Source organism: Phlebotomus argentipes, unplaced genomic scaffold (assembly GCF_947086385.1).
Source record: "Phlebotomus argentipes unplaced genomic scaffold, Phlebotomus argentipes genome assembly scaffold_18, whole genome shotgun sequence".
Lineage (NCBI taxonomy): Eukaryota > Metazoa > Arthropoda > Insecta > Diptera > Psychodidae > Phlebotomus > Phlebotomus argentipes.
In genome coordinates, this window is record NW_026776177.1 from 9,286,611 (window position 1) to 9,303,398 (window position 16,788).

General features: G+C 43.1%; 1 protein-coding gene across 1 annotated transcript; it reads left to right on the top strand.

Annotated features, from left to right (window-relative positions):
• The first annotated feature begins 13,079 nt into the window (after window positions 1-13,079).
• On the top strand, window positions 13,080-16,671 carry LOC132259528 (GPI ethanolamine phosphate transferase 1). Its single transcript, XM_059757195.1, has 5 exons — window positions 13,080-13,257; window positions 13,324-14,940; window positions 15,010-15,224; window positions 15,285-15,712; window positions 15,776-16,671. The coding sequence occupies exons 1-5, from the start codon at window positions 13,124-13,126 to the stop codon at window positions 16,034-16,036; spliced, it is 2,655 nt and encodes an 884-aa protein (XP_059613178.1). The 5' UTR covers window positions 13,080-13,123; the 3' UTR covers window positions 16,037-16,671.
• Window positions 16,672-16,788: the final 117 nt, after the last annotated feature.

Sequence of the window (16,788 nt, forward strand, 5' to 3'; positions counted from 1 at the left end):
CAGAATGGTGGGCGCATCAAAATGAAGATTCTCTGGGCAAAATGTAAGATGAAACGTGACTTTTCGAACGTGTTTGCACACCAGAAGGAGGAAAAAGAACGACGCCAGCATTGTATATTTGTGGATAAAAGTAAAATTAGAGATACACTCCTCTTTGAGGGTGGCGAATGCCAAAGGCCTGAGGGAGTGTTTTCAGGGGCACAAGGGCGAAGACAGTGTGAAGAATTTAATGGAACTCAGCACTTGAATGGCATCCATTCAGATTAACATTCCAAACTCCACACAATCAATATTTACCACGTGTTCCACTCGTCTAAAATTCTTTCACAGACACTTGACAATGTTTTCCTGCCACCCTCAATTCACACCCCCTCGAAAAAGAAGAGGAGAGAAGTAGAAAACAGGGAAAAGGTAGGAAACTGACTCATGCATTTATCATGTGAGAAGTATCCTGAATTGTCGAGTGTTTTTTAATACATTCCCCGAATACAATTCAAGCTCACTTCCCAAATTCGCCAATGTGAAAGCTCGTCAATAATTGCGCGACATTTTTTTTAACTCCGTCAACTGACAAGTCTTGGCGATAAAAAAGAGAACCTTTTCCTCACCTGATGATTTATGTATGTGCAATTCTGTGGCGAGTGTATAATTTCGCTGTAATGAAATGCTAATGATTGGGTGTCGCAAAGTGGAAAAGGCATCATTTAATTATCCTTGCGCATCGGGTGCCAATTAAGTACAAATATGGTCAATTTTTCATTAGACGCCGAGGGATTTTCTGGCGAAGATGGCACTCCCGTGGGCACCTGAGATGCCAAGTTGCTTTCGATTGCTCTGCCTTGTGCAGAATCTCATTCGTTTATTATGCAAGATGTCAAGGTTTCTACAAAAGGCTCAATTGCTTTTAATTCTGCACACATGTGAGAAATGTGGTTAAGCTTCCACCCGACTCAGCTTGTGGGAAACTGGGATTTCTCAGAGACACCAAGAGATTTCTGCAGAATTTATTGTCTCCAAGCTTTTTTGCTGAGCTTAAGTCTTTTAAGCAGTGTTTTCAATCTTTGTGTCGTTTTGCTATGATTTTAGTCATATCAATTTCCTCAGTACTGACATTTAGCGTCAGTCTTTAAATTCAATCAGAGTGTTTAGATCGTCGCGCCAAAGTGACGATCACCGAAAAAATATTCTTATTTGCTGTTTATAATTTATATTCAGAAGAAAGTTATTTTTTGGGATACAATTTTTAACCCAATTCTCATAATTTCATATTCTTCCATTGTAAGGAATGTGATTAGAGAGAAGTGGAGAGTTTGTGCAGAGCTTTGAAGCAAGCAAATTTAAGAGATGAAGTAATATTTTCGTCGTCTTATTAACATGATTTCTGCCACCCTCACTTCCCATTCGATTCAGCAACATCGCGATTAATTACCAGCTGAGCTGGGCTTGCAAGGCATCCCAAGTCGAGATATGACAGTGGATATATAGTAGAATAGCCCAGTGCAAAATGGTACGAGTGGTGCTGCGAAATAAGAAAATTTTAACAACAAGAACAAGTTGATCGGATCTTGTTCGACAACTATCTGTCGCACACACTGCTGCACATAATCTCCTCCTTTATGCCTTCTTGCAGTCTCTTTATACTCTGGAAATACTGTGAAATTCTCGCTCTCTTTGTGCCACTCGCTCCGCTCCTGCATGTACTCCGAAAAAGTGAATGCAATCGCGCATTTGCATGATTTCAATCACACCCACTGGCGCAAAAGGGACGCGATATAGCACTCATTTCCATTCGCTAATTGCAAATTCATGGAGTGAAAATGGCATCAGAGTTCTTTTTACTTCGGCCACACACTCACACACCTTCTAGGAGTAAAAAAAGAGTCTCTTTTGCATCTCATTAATCGACTTCCACGCGAATTTTCGTTATGCAACATGTCGGATATGAATTTTTAATTTTACCGACGATCCAACCAATTCTTTTTTATCTCGTTATGGCGATTCGCCGTAAATTTTGGCTCAACTTTGTCAGCAGGACAACTTTAACACACACTGACTTTTATGGCCCACTTGAGAAGAATGCAGATATGCTTCTTTTATTTATTTCACGAATATTTTAGCACATATTTAGTGGCTTTTTACGAGCTTTTCGATAGATATTCACTTTTGACGAGAAATAAACGTCATGCGGTCTTGAAATTCTATAGCATTTACTCAATATCGAGTTATAAATTGTATTTTTCTTTAATTTGACTGTCATAACAATGTCTCAATCAACTCTCGTTGATTATTGTTGATTGCTTTTTCAATATACACACAAATTGTACTTCCTTGTGGCAAATGCTAATGCTTGTGTAGCTCAAAAATAACACTTTTGCATTGAGAAATTGTCTAAGGATCAACTATTCCATTCTCTTTAATTGCTTAATAATATTTTCATAAACATAAAACGCCACTCAGCATCACAAATGAAACTTGTTGTGTTTTCCCAAAAATGTCAAAACACCTCAAACTTCAGTCATAAATCAACTCATAAATATTTCTCTGTTTATAAGTCAACAATCTGCAAGTAAAAGCTCACAAATATCTTAATTGATTTTCAGTGAGGATGATGCGATTGGAAGTTTTTCCTTTCCATTTCTATAATGTCCCTCCAAAGCCGATGAATTGTATAACGAGCGCCAGAGCCACTCGCTGGTGGTGTAATTTGAAAAATTTAGCATGTAAAAGTAATTAAGATAGTCACCAGATAAACTTTTACTGAAAAATGCATTTCTCAAATATATAATTAAGCGATATGCATCGTTAAGAGACGATTTGATTAAAAGTGACACCGCAAAGCCAAGAGGCAGAGAGTTATTTATTTTATAGTCGCCGTGTATGATTCAAGGGGGAGATATTGCGATCAGAAGTGCGATGAACGACTCAGCGGAAGCGAGATGTGGTGAAAATGTCAGAAAGCCAGGCAAGAACTTCTCTCTGATTCCGAAGGAGTTCAAATGGCGTTCGGATTTTAGCCATATTGTCTCCCCTTGGCATGATTTGGGTAACATGACTCGGTGGAGTTGCATATATGAGTTTCCAAGAAGTGCCTTGACGTCACATGGCAAAAAGATCACGACGCGAGAAAAAACATACTTGAAGTTTCACTTGAAGGCGAAAACAGTGCCCCAGTAAATGCCTAATGGTGTGTCTGATGGCAAAAAGCGAGAGAGAATCTCTTTGCAGCACTTCTTGAAAGCTCGCGAATGAATCTCTGATGATGCTGAAGAGGTCATAGACGAATTGTGCGAATTGCTGGAGGACGCCCGGAGCGGATTTTGAGACATTCGACATGTGTGTGCAAGAAGACAAATGAGCTCAGAAAACTTAATGTCAAATCTCAAATTGTGCACGCTGACAGAGAAGCGCGCGAGAGCTCGTCTTTCACATGGAGTCCTCACCTGTAAAAGCACACCCGAGGAATTTTCTCACCTATTCGCACAATTGCACTGCTTCTCGTTTGCCCCAGCGTGTGTGTGATGTATTGTGAAAAAGAGAGGAAAGAAGTTTCACAAGTGGGGCTTCACCGTGAAGTTCAAAGCTCCCGCAAACGATGGCAGCCGGATTGTGTCCGTTACACACATCTGATCACAAGGAATGTATTAGTTTCTGAATACTTCTGCAAGGACACCTGCCTGTCTTTTACTGCTTCGCTGTCTGACTTTCATTTTTGCCATAATTGATTTGCTCTATGGAATTTTAATTTGGTGAAACCGAAAGTATTTTTTTATTACTTCTCTTTTCTTATGATTTCAAGTAAAAGCTCCAAACACGACATTGCCCAGAATTTGTGTGCCTTCTTTGTGCGCAAATTCTCCCGTGCGCTGCAATATTCAAAGTAATTGCTCGCTTTTCCACAACGTTACTTTGCGGGGAAAATTCCTGAGGTGCTCTTATGGGGAAAAAAAACTCCTCTTTAGGGTAGTTTCAAACTTTTCCCCATTGCAGAAGAACGAACAAAAAGAACCGAGAGGCGTAAAGCTTTTTCTGGTGGGAACTTTTAAAACCTACTCTCTTCCCAAAGGCGGAGGACTGAAGTTGTTATTATCCTTTAAACAAGCAGAGAATTTTCGCATTTTTTGCCCCCAAAATGCAACAATGAACATCCCACGAGTCTCGCAAGACTAATAATAATTGAGATGCTCCACTGATTTTTAAGCTTGTTCCAAATACTTTGAGATTCAGTGACGTTTTCTTCTCAGCTCAGTTGAGTGGCAAAAGTGTTTTTTCGGTTTTTAGAAATGAGGTTGAACGATTGCCTTCGGCAAGGCCGTTCACTGTGTACAATTTCAGAATGAGCGAACGCGAGGCAGAAAGACACTCAAATCTCACTCTGACCACACAATACTCATATGCCATTTGACAAAGTGTATACGCGGATAAAAAGCAATATTTGAAATACGTAATACACATTTTTTCGCGCCATTCAGCGCCTTTTTTCTGCATCAATCGCGCACACACACGGTTAATTGCGATATTTTCGCACGGAATGACTCCAATAAAAATTTCTCAATAAAAGCTCAATTTCCTGCATCGCTGGAACTTCCTCAAAGTGCGACCGAAATCTTAGAGGGAATTGCGAATTTCACACTAAATTCAGACAGCATTTTGCGATCGATATCAGTGTGGGTCTCCTTGTGAGGAATTCCTCGGCAAAACTGACAAGAATTCACGAGATTTATCGCAAAAGATATTTGCATTATGACTTTAATTTGTACTTCAATGTAAACTATTTGTAGTGCGATTTGTGTTCATGTCTTACCAATTCAAAGTGCAAATATAAGAGCGCTTGGAAAGATTTAAGGCACGGTTTGAGGGCTCAATTTGTTGACAAAGACAGACCTTTACCTCTTTTCCTCGCTCAATGGGCTTCAGAGCAGAGATCTTAATGGTGACTTTGAATATGTTGATGGCTCTGAGAGTTATATCTCATTAGCAATTTCAGAGAAAGAATCTCTCCGTGGAGGAAAAATGTTACGTAATGCGAGTGTATGGTGAAATATCGTACCTTTTCGCAACATAATATTGGAGCTTTTAGATGTTATCTCATTTTCCATCCCTCCTCATCTCCTGGGAGAGTTTTTCTCTCGCCTCTAATGCGATGGCACTTTGAAAGATGGCTTCTGACGATGTCTCTCGACTACAATGGAAGATGCGGTGCGCAGAAATGGTCATGCATTACTTAATAACTGCAAATGATATTTGCACTTTTCATAAATTGTCACTAAATAATGTGTGGCGGGCTGCAAAATGAGCGACTATCCATTCTCTGGCAACTCTGTTGCCAGACACGCTAAGACAAAGACTTGCTGCATGGCAAAATCATGTCTCTGCGCATCGCTGAATCCGTCTTGAACACACTGTGTGCCTCAAATGTGTGTTTCTCCACATTTTCGTCCATCATAAACCACCCATTCCACCTGACGATGGCTCATCTCGATGGGAATTAAATCTAATCACGTCTGCCGTGATTTGCACGCCTGACTTTTAATGTTGAGGATCACTCTCAATATCCATCGAGCACTCAAGAGAGTGAAAAAGAGAGAGGAATGCAACATGAAATGTTGTGCGTTGCTTCGGATTATGTAAAGAAGATCATCAGCTTTGGAGTGGGAATAAATATTCCAGCATAACCTGCTCTAGAGGACATTTATTTCAACTATTTCTCATAGGCGATGGCAGATGAGAATACACAGCATTGGTAAATTTGGAGGAAAAGAAATAAAAGAGGCCATCTCAATCCGGATACAGACAAAATTTCATTTCTGACCATTAGACTGACCATTTTTCTCCTCTCCATTCTCATTTGCATATAAATACCTCTCCCGCTCCCTGGATGAGGACGACAAAATGAACGATCCACTGACTTACAGATGGGAAGATGTGGCAAAGGTTGAGAGCTGTAGCACTTTGCAAAGTACTCGTGTGCACACTCAAAATTCTGTCAAGCTAATTGAAAATGGGCGGAGTATTTCAATGGGCGGGCCATCAGACGCACAGGAGACCAACGGATCACTCCAACGAATTAAAGAAAATCAATGTCCTTCTAAACCCAATAAAATCCACAAGCCTAGCAGTGTCATATAGCTAGTGGCGGATTATAAAATCGAGCCATCGCACAGATGATTGGAGAGAAGACGTCAACAGCGCACAGAAAACACGATTGATATCATAGAAGAAGCATAATCTCTTCGTCTGTCACTGGCTTCGGCTTCAGACAAAGAAAAATCGGGAAAAAGAGAAGAAAATAGACACTGCCCAGTGCCCAGTGTGTGTTTCTCTCTCACCTCAATTAATGTGTGTGAGATATTACTCGGTCTGAATAATAAGAGACCGGAGCCAGTGCCAGCATGTTGAGGTACCTGTGTGGCTGCGATTATCGAGTTACAGAATTTGTAACAAGCGAAAAGTGAATGTCCATAGGTCGACCTTGGCGATTTTATTACGAACAGGGCCTTTTATCACGCCACGGCGCCGTTTTCTCAGCTTTTTTTTCTTTCCTCCAACAGCAAACAAAACAGCCAGAATATATTTTTCACATGGGCTCAGCCTTTTTCTTGTCGCCGCATCTGCGATCCTGACAACCCTGAAAGGTGCGTGTGCTTTGTTTCGCCGATCGGTGCGTGCGATCGCGATGTTTTGGGGCGAAAATTTTCCCTGGTTCCAGACAATTTCCTCCGAAACAGACTATATGTACTCATATGAGTGTGGATTTTTTCCTCTCCCGCGCGCGGCCAGTTCTGCACAGATCGCGAGAAATAAGCACCCAGAGAAACACACAGCATGATCATTCTATTGCGGCGAAGTGATCGAGAAACCAGTTTCAATTCGAGTCCCCGCATAGCATATGTATCGTAGAGCTGGTACGATCACTATGAGATAAAAACATAATTTTTATTGTGTTTAAATTACACACCATCCACGTTCCCGCGCCTCGCCAAATATTCGAGGGGGCTACATAAACATTGGACACACTGCTTTACACTCACTTGGCGCGAGTTCTTGTCCAAAGATCACATGATCACGCACCGATCATGCCCAACTTTTACGTAACACACAACCACCGAGATCACACCCACAGGATGGCAATAATTCAGGAGACTGGCCCTCCCTCTCGCCGCCTTTCATTCACGCTCACTTCGCCAGAAGCTCCGCGATCAGATGATCGCCGCGCAGGGAAGATGGCACGATCAGCCCAGAAGATCGATGGCAGGCATCGCGGAGCGGCATTCCTGAATGCACATTCACACAGCATAGCTTCCGAAGTCTGCATGGCTCTATCATGAACGTGTTTTGTTTCAGAAGAGGTCGAGGGAAGAATTTTGTAAAAATCCTTACATAAAGGCTTAAGCAAGAGCAGAGAGTATGTCTAACATCTGCACAATACTTGCAGCACTTCTTCGACTTCAGCAATTCGCCATTTTGGAGAGAATAATAAAGTAAATAATGTTTCGGGGAGAGAAAGAATTTTATGAGAAAATGCTTTCAAATGCGCTTAAAAGCAAATTATAGGAGAGTTCGCAATAAATTGTGAAGTTAGGAGTTGAAAAATCAGTAAGGTCATATTAAATCAGTAATTAAATCAATAGTAAATCATTAATTCATTCTATTTAAGTTCTTCATAAGAGTAAAAAAAATTAGTTGTTAATTGAAATACTTTAATTGATTTCAATATTGTTGACAATGTGCAACAATCTTCCTCTCAGATGTGCAACATTTCTCACCATAAAATCTTACTCTTGGTGTTGAAGTCTGAACATGAACAATTCTTATTCACATCAAAAGATCACGAGTTTTGTCTGCATGCTCGAAAAAAATGACACACAGAGCATTTTTCTTGCATTCTTGAAAGTAGCCATGGTGCGATAATTGTTCCGAGAGATCGAGCCTCGCGGTGTTTATCAGCGTGCAATTGAGAATTATTGTCATCGAAAAATAGGTGTGTCTCTCTGCATTAAACACTCATTAAATTGTTTCCATCCAAGAATCGCCATCGAGATACTTTGCAATGATTTACGCTGCAGAAGGTGCGCGCGCGGATCTTGCCACAAAGACACGGCAAAAACAACAATAAAGACAAGTGTTGTGGGTTGATATCCAACGCCGATTTGCACTGATTGAATCGCCAGTCAGTCAGAAAATCACTGTACAAAAATCGCACAGTCTTGGGGCGAATTTTCATGGATATTGTTTAAGAACACTTCTATGGAGAGATTGAAGAAACCACAAACTAGCTCAGAACTGGTGTAATTGAGTGGAGAATTATGCCTGAAGGTGAGAAATTCGATATGGAGCAGTGCAAACGCCAAAGGGTTTCCCACCTGATTGAATAAATGGAGCAGTGACAAGTGAGGAATTCAATATGCCACAAAGTGCACTCGTTGGCACAATCTCGGCATTTCAACATCACACGTCGCAGTGTCGTGAAACCAGAGCTTTTGCCTCCAAAACCACCACTTTAATCCCTCTGCCTTTATGTGGCCCCAAAATGTTTGCACTGCTCAAAGGTTTTCGGTCAGATTTGCGGACGGGCAAAGAGAGCCCTTGAATCTTTCACCCAGAGAAATCAATACTTTAATCACAGACCGTCTTGCAAAGCCCCTGAAAGAGCATTCATTAAACCCTCCTTCAAAGGGTCACAGAATTTCCCCTTTCGCGAGATCAGACAATTAGAGATGATTAAGGCTGAATTTTTCACGAGGGTTTTCTAAGAAAATTCAATCTCAAATATAATCTGCTATCCAAACAACCTTTTGCATCTTAAATAAATTCCCTTTGAACCAAAACTTAAATGACTCAATTCTGGAAATAGTTCATGCTGAAATTTTGCTGCAGAAGCACTTCAAGCGGTGTTTTTCACTACATCAAGCACATATCTTAATTGCTAAAGCTCCCTGAACTTTCACATATGTACAACACATCTTCATGACTTGAAAAATTCCCCTGAATTTCCGCCTTTCCCTCGTCAACTTCCCTCAATGGGGAAAACACAATTGTGAGAGTAATTAAGATACTCATTGAGGTGTAATTCTGGTCTTTTGTGCCCAAATATAGACCTAGCATGGATAAACCAAGGGGTGTTTTTCCAAGTAAATTTTGCGTGGGATAAGAAGCTTAAATCTACAAATACATTTGGGTGTTGTGGCAACTTCTGTGAAAATGGGTGAATGTAAGCGATTTTCGGCATAAGGAAGTAATAGTTTCCGAAGCATTTTCAGGGCTGAATTAATGCACAGAAGTGACAATTCCACATGTTAACATCACGAGGAAAATCTACAGTCTTCGCCTTTCTCGATTCTCCTGCCAGCTCTGCATAAACTTTACGAGAGAGAATGAATTTGACACAGTTTCCCGCGAGCTTTTGTGTCCTTGGAGCAACTCGAACAGCCTCGTCTGTACTTCCCGCCCACACACAATCCACCCCAATTCCGGAGGCTCATTCAGTACACCTGCGATGCCCGTTTGAAGCAAGGAGGAGATATTATGACCAGAGGTGGTGTACAACTCAAAGGGAGTCTTAAGAAGTGACTTTTCGAAAGCTTCTTTATTAAAGATTTGGTTCAGTTTGCATTCATTTTGACAAACTTCTTTTTGACAGTTCTGAACGGAATTGAACTGAAAAATACAGCATTGATGAAAAATTCATTTTCCAACTACAATTTGTTTCATAACCTCACAATTCATTGAGAATTGCTACAGAGAAATGTAAAGACAATTGAAGAGATCGGAAAAATGCCGCAAATGAGGAAAAAAGAGTGTTTCAAACACTAGGAAAGTGTTAAGGACTTTTCCTGTGAATTGAGGAAGTGGTGTACAGACGTCAACCCATTATCTTCCCCTTGGCTTGAAGGACCAGAGCACTGTGCACGAGAGCTGAACAATTCTGTATTTGTGAATTTCGACTGCGGTTGTGACGCAATGGAAAGTAAAGTCAATTGCCAATTATTTTACGCATTCTTCAGCGTTCATCCTTCGACGCGCGCGGTTCCTCAATGATCGCGCGAGAGAGCCAATGAATGATAAAAATAAAGGTGGTCGAAACTTATATATCTCCACTTTTCATTCTGCACATGAAGACAAATTACGCGTATGTTTTTCCTCCCCGCGGGAAAATGCCTGTGTAATTAAATGTAATTTAAATCAGGTTGGCGCAAAGTATGTGCGAAAAGAATACTCATAACGCATTTTCTAATTAGTGCCTCTAATGCGCAAAATTGCAGGCTTTCCGTGTGAATTAATTCTTGAATTGCACTCTCGGCCATCCAACTGACCCACGAGGGCTTTTTCACCTTTAATGAAAATCATCGCCAGTGTGATTGTGACTTTTCCACGTGAAGCTTGTGCAATCGCGAGTCGTGTGAAAATTTTTCACCACTCTTGCACCTGAAGCGCCAATCATTGATTGTGGAGTTTTCTGCACAAGAAAATCCATGATTTTTGTCTCAACTGGCAATTTAATTGCCGCCGCGTTATTAATTGTGCAATTATCTCATAGAGCAAATTGTTTCTGTGCGCGATTTCCTCGGCCGCAGAGTCGTGCCAGAGAGACAAATATCCGAGTGTGTGAAAATCCACCTGACTTGGTGACACATTTTCCACCTTAGCGCAGGAAAAGTCATCATTTCACTGCAAAAATTAACGACCGACCACTTTTCGTGCGCTCCGCGACCCTGACATTGGCTGATGATCGCACAATGGCTCTTGCACGCCGCGCTGCAATCTCGCCAAAAAGTCACACGTAACTCAACTGCGACACGTTTGCGTTGGGATTACGCGAAAAAGGAGTTCTGCTACTACTTCGCAGAGAAGATAAATCGCCCTGACATTTGCATTATCGGAGGCATCTCGGAAAGTGCTAGCAATCGCTCACTAAGCGTGGCTCCGCCCACTCGAAAGCCCCGCCCATTCGCATGTATTCCAAATGCTTAAAGCCCTTTGCTATGAGAGCGAATGATTCTAAACAACTCAACGTGTTTTCATGCCAAAGTTCCAAACTGTGTCATCAATAATTTCCAAATGTTTTGTAGTAAATATTTGTGTCATTTTAAGTCTTTTCCATTCTAAAAATACTCAACACCAGATTGCTCAACTTCGCCGAAGTCCCATAAGACATTTCTCTGCACTCCACAATAAAGTTAATATTTTCTGCGTGACACATTTATCGTGACCGAAGTTTATCAACACACCAGAGAATGACTGAGGAATTTCCCTCCATTCTTCTGTCTGTTTTCTCACCTTCACGAATTAGAAATAAAAGCGAGAACTTTTGCTTATGGAACTCAGTGAACTTCTTTAGAGCAAATGCCAAATATTTCGTGAGCAAATAAGTAACAGCCAAAGTGGCCACAATTGTAGGTCATTGTCGAAAATATGACTGATATTGAACCGATCAACGCGAGCTTAGATGGGAATAAGATCACAACAATATTGCCAGTCAACAGAACACACACTTTATTTGCTGACAGACGACACGTGAACAATTCTCAGGTGTTCAAGGTTGGAAAATGCATTGAAAAAGCCTTTATTGAGTGAGGTTATTTGGCTCCTGCGTAGCCTAAAGAGCACCTTTATGTCCCAAAATAAACAATCAACCAGTTTTAGCTGCTCGACTGGTTCGAAGAATTCGTCTATTGCACAGAATTGTAGCATTTTCACACATGATTTCTACTAGTGATCAAAAGACGTCCAACTAATTGATGCATCTTCGGGCAAAACAAACACGTCCGCGAAGAGCGTGTTGACATGGAAATGTTGCAAGAATTCCATCTCGAAAATGTCACAAATTCGATCTAATTTTCCTCTCTCGCGATCATTTCTTGCCTCTGCGTGTGTGTGTGTGTGTGTGATTTTTTGTGCGCTTGAGGCCAAGAAGTGTGTCTGTAAATTTATTCAGCTGGACGCCCACGGATTTTTTTTTCTGTATTTCGTGTGTGTGCAATTCGATCCACTATTAATTTATGCCACTTCAGCCGCAGAGTAATTAATATACCTGCTTTTTAGAAATCACGTCCTTGAGATCATCGATCGCAAGATCAAATGGCTCTTTTCTGCTGCGTTGATTCCCAGCGAAGCCTCTCGTTTTTCTAAAACTCCTGAACATTATTTCAATGAGGAATTCCTCTGCACTTAAATACCACGGAAAAGGCGACTTGTGCTCGGCGAATTGAGAAACAACTGATGATCGCAAATGCGAAGGAAAGAACTCGCGCGAAAGCACCCACAGAAAGACACTGAAAGTGATCCTCTCACCCGGTGATCTTCTCACACACTCTTCGCACTCTCCCGCTCTCGCCGAGCGCCGAAACTCCCAGAATTCCTTCCCCATGATTATTTAATGCACGGCATTTTGGCAATGCAGTGGAGGCGCCGGGCTGCGAAGCTCTTCTTTAAAAGGTTCCTTCATTATTCACGTGTTGTTTTCGCGGAGAAATTCTCAGATGACGTGAGCATGAGTTATTGGATCAGGCGGATGTTTTCGCCACAAATGAACACTTCCACGAATTTTCCCAATAAAAGCCCCAGATTCTTCACAACGATCCAGAGCTAACAATTTTATGTGTGGCTGAGAGAGTGAAGCATAAGCGCGCAGCATAAAACGAGAGAGCGTATGCACAGTGGAGAAGCTTTGATGGAGCTTTGCGCTTTGCAACCAAGGGGTCAATTTCTCGCGATTTTCAGTAGTGTAATAAATTGATAATAAGTCTAAATATTGGTCTAAATAAATGAAGATAAATTAGGCTCATCAAATTGATTGAATTTACCAGTTGATTATTGTCCGGGGACTCTTGTTCATAAGAAACTTTTTCAGGGATATTCCTGTTTGATAAATCTGCATGTCTGAAGAATACCCCCTAAATCAGGCTGCATCGGCTGTAGTTTCGCACGGTTCCTACAGGAAACATGTTCGGAAAGACGCCTGAAAAAATCGCATTTACAATCAGAATTTTTGTGAAGAGCGAGCTGAATTTGCGACAGAACTACAGACAAATCCGTTGACTGTTTCGCTTCTTCTGCTTCTTTGCCGACAGCAGTCTTACTGGGTGTGTATCATGGGCGCCCGTGAAACATTAAGATTGGTGGAAAAATGTATAAATTTTTCCTCTTCGGCGTTGTAATTCACTTGATATTCCTCTCATCGATCTTCGACATCTACTTCCTCTCGCCCATCATTCGGGAGTTGACGCCGCAGAAGGATCTCGAGAATCCTCCAGCGAAAAGGTAAACTTTCTACATAACCTCACTTGAAAGCAGAAACAACAAATCTGGGCTGTTTTTCCCTTGCAGACTGGTGCTCTTCGTGGCAGACGGGCTCAGGGCGGAGTCCTTCTACCGCGATGGCTTCAAAATGACTGAATATCTCGGCGAGATTGTGATGAAACAGGGAATCGCGGGCATTTCGCACACCAGAGTGCCCACGGAGTCTCGTCCGGGACATGTTGCCCTGATTGCGGGCATCTACGAGGATCCCAGCGCAGTGACGCGAGGCTGGAAGGACAATCCAGTGGACTTCGACTCGGTGTTCAACCGCAGTCGCGTGACTTACTCCTGGGGCAGTCCAGACATCCTGCAGATCTTCGTGAAGGGCGGCAATGAGCGCAAGCACATCTTCACGCACTCCTACACGACCAGCGACGTGGACTTCTCGGGTAAGAATCGCACCGTGTGGCTGGACGAGTGGGTGTTCAGTCGCACGAAGGAATTCCTGCTGCGCAACGTGACGGATGAGCTCAAGAGCCAGGACAGAGTGATATTCTTCCTTCATTTGCTCGGTCTGGACACCGCTGGCCATGTGCACAAGCCCAACTCGAGGCTGTTCCTCAAGAACCTGGTGGTCGTGGACCGGGGAATCAGAGAGATTGTGTCTCTCTTTGAGAACATCTTCCCGGATTACATGACCAGCTACGTCTTCACCTCGGATCACGGGATGTCGGACAGAGGCGCGCATGGCGCAGGACACCACCACGAGACGGAGACGCCCATCGTCGCCTGGGGCGCCGGGGTGGCCAGGAAGACCTCGTGGAAGCCGCTGGAGAGCATCGAGCAGGCGGACGTCACACCGCTCATGGCGGCGCTCATCGGCGTGGCGCCGCCAGTGAACAACGTGGGCATGCTGCCGATCCAATTCCTCAGCGTGTCGCAAAACTACACTTCGCGTGCGCTCTGCTCCAACGCCCTGCAGATTCTGGCGCAGTTCAACAAGGTGTCCGGCGACTTCCACCTCGGCAAGCTAAGCCGCTACTTCCGCACGTTCGAGAAGGAACAGGTGATCCGCGACGTGTCGCGCGAGATCCGTCGGAAGATCGCTCTGGAGCAGTACGACAAGGCCATCGCGATGAGCCACAGCGTAATCAAGGACTGCCTGCAGGGCATCGAGTTCTACCAGACGTACTACCAGAAGCTCTTCCTGCTCACCGTGAGCGTGGCCATGGTCGTATGGATGATCATCTCCTTCCAGGAGCTCACCTCCGGCCACTTGGAGTACGTGACGCGCGTGATCGACTGCCGCGTGACTGTGATCTACACCATCTTGCTGAGTTTCACCATCACGTTCGTCATTCTGCAGCAGATCAACTTCCGCCTAACGCTCTATCTTATCCTGCCCATCATCCTGCAGTTCGTCACGCTGAAGCGCTGGAACTACTTCAACGCCATCCGCTTCAGGACCAACCTCAAGTTCATCCTGCTGTACGCCGCCGGAGTGGAACTGTTCGTGCTGGCCTTCTTCTATCGCTTCACATTGGCCGCCATCCTGCTCATCTACTGCGCCATTGAGGCTGTGCAGCAGTACCGCAAAGGCCTACCAAAGATGATGCTAGTCAAGTGGATTGTCTCGTCCACGATCCTGTCCATTTTCCCCTCCTTGCCGGTCATCGAGAAAGACGCCAATGACTTTCAGCTGCTGTAAGTAAAGCCTTAGTAATAATTTCAACACAATTGATTAACATTTTCAATCAATTTAATCCTTTCCAGATTTATTGGGACTCTTCTGTGGTGCGTCCACAGTTTCATTTCCTTCCTCACGTCCTTCAACAAGGAGGTCGAGAGCTACTGGGAGCAAGTGCACAAGTACGGCATCATATTCCTTCACTTGATCGTCAACATCAACCTCTTGGCGAGCGTTAGTTCCATCAACGAAGGCGCCGGATTGCATTCCGTCTATCAAATCATCTCCTGGATCTCTCTCAGTGAGTTTTCACCTCGCATTAGCCACTCTTCTGTGTCTAAAGCTTCTCTTTCTTCCACAGTTCTCGCCCTCATTCTGCCCATCCTGAGCTCTGTCGATCCGGAGACAAGATTGTGGACTCTCGCGAGCAGCTTCAGCGTTCCAATTTCCATCATGTCGCTGTCTTACGAGCCCATCTTCTTCTTCGTCTTCTCCGTGAACCTCATCACGTGGTTCCAGATGGAGTTCGCGAGCCACGAAGCGACGCACCAGAAGCTCTTCCTCGACAGGAGAGACTTCATCCGGATGTACATCATTCTGCTGTACATCTTCGTGTCCTTCTTCGGCACAGGCAACTTCGCGTCCATCAGCTCTTTCGATCCCAACTGGGTCAGATGCCTGGTGACGACGTTCTCGCCCTTCCTCATGGCCACACTCATCATCCTGAAGCTGATGGCGCCGATTCTGCTGGTCGTGTGCGTTCTGCGGATGATCCATGTCATTTCCAAGGTGAGTCACTGGCATTTCACCCCTCCTGCATTGCTCTAATTTCCCTGAAAATTTCCCTTGCAGACGGAAATCCGGAAACTGTTCATTGTGATTCTGCTAATTTGCGACGTGATGGGCGTGAATTTCTTCTATTTGATCACGAATCGCGGCTCTTGGCTGGAAATCGGACAGTCCATATCGCACTTTGTCATAATCGAGGTGACGGTTTTGGTGCTGCTCCTCCTCTTCTTTGTCACGCATCCGTTCACCAATTTGGACTTGGTGACCGTTCTGCGGAATGGCAAAGAACTGCTGCCGACGACCAAGAGGCGCAAGATTCAATAAATGTGCACGTCCAGTGAATACTTTATTCGTCACAATGATGGAACCTCTTCAGTTGCGCGCACGTTCCCCAAAATGAGTCACTTTCCGCACTCGATGGTTAAATGTGGTCAATGTGAATGGCAGTATTTCATTGTTCAGACTTGGAAACTTCTTTTCCTAATTAGATCTGTGATTTTTACGCCTAGTTCAACTGTAAGTCCTTTTGGGAGAATTTGTAGGCCAAAACGTTAAGATACTTTAATGCAAAACTCTGTCAGAACTTTATTCTAGTTTGTAAGATTAAAATTGAAGCGGCAAATATCTCTGTATTGTTCTAAGTTTATCGATCAATCGACACTCAAGTAAATCGAGAGCAAAACAGTTTATTAACCCTTGGATAAATATTGTTTGTATTCAAATTTTAGCCGCGCGAGCAAGTCTTTTTTAAGACAATAATATTTGAAGATGTATTCTAAATTGTATAAAATCTAAGATTAAGTCAAGCTATCGAACTGGGCATTTTTATTTATTAGCTTTTTAGTAAACTTTAGTTTAACTATGAATATCCATATCTGGAAATTAGTCAATTTACACACACACACACACACACACACACCCTTTCCTGACTGTTTCCTATTTTTGTATCCCAATAAATGACCTGAGATCACTCTTTAAATGTGCTTTAACACGCTTTCTTGGGTTTCCGTTAAAGCTTCGGAGTCGCAATTGAATTTCTGGCATTCTGTGGCGCAGCATTTGGAGTTCGATCACGC

Coding starts and splice junctions, on each gene's coding strand:
- LOC132259528 (XM_059757195.1), top strand. CDS start 13,124: ATGTATAAATTTTTCCTCTTCGGCGTTGTAATTCACTTGATATTCCTC. Junction 13,258..13,323: donor GAGAATCCTCCAGCGAAAAG/GTAAACTTTCTA, acceptor TTTCCCTTGCAG/ACTGGTGCTCTTCGTGGCAG. Junction 15,225..15,284: donor CATCTCCTGGATCTCTCTCA/GTGAGTTTTCAC, acceptor TTTCTTCCACAG/TTCTCGCCCTCATTCTGCCC.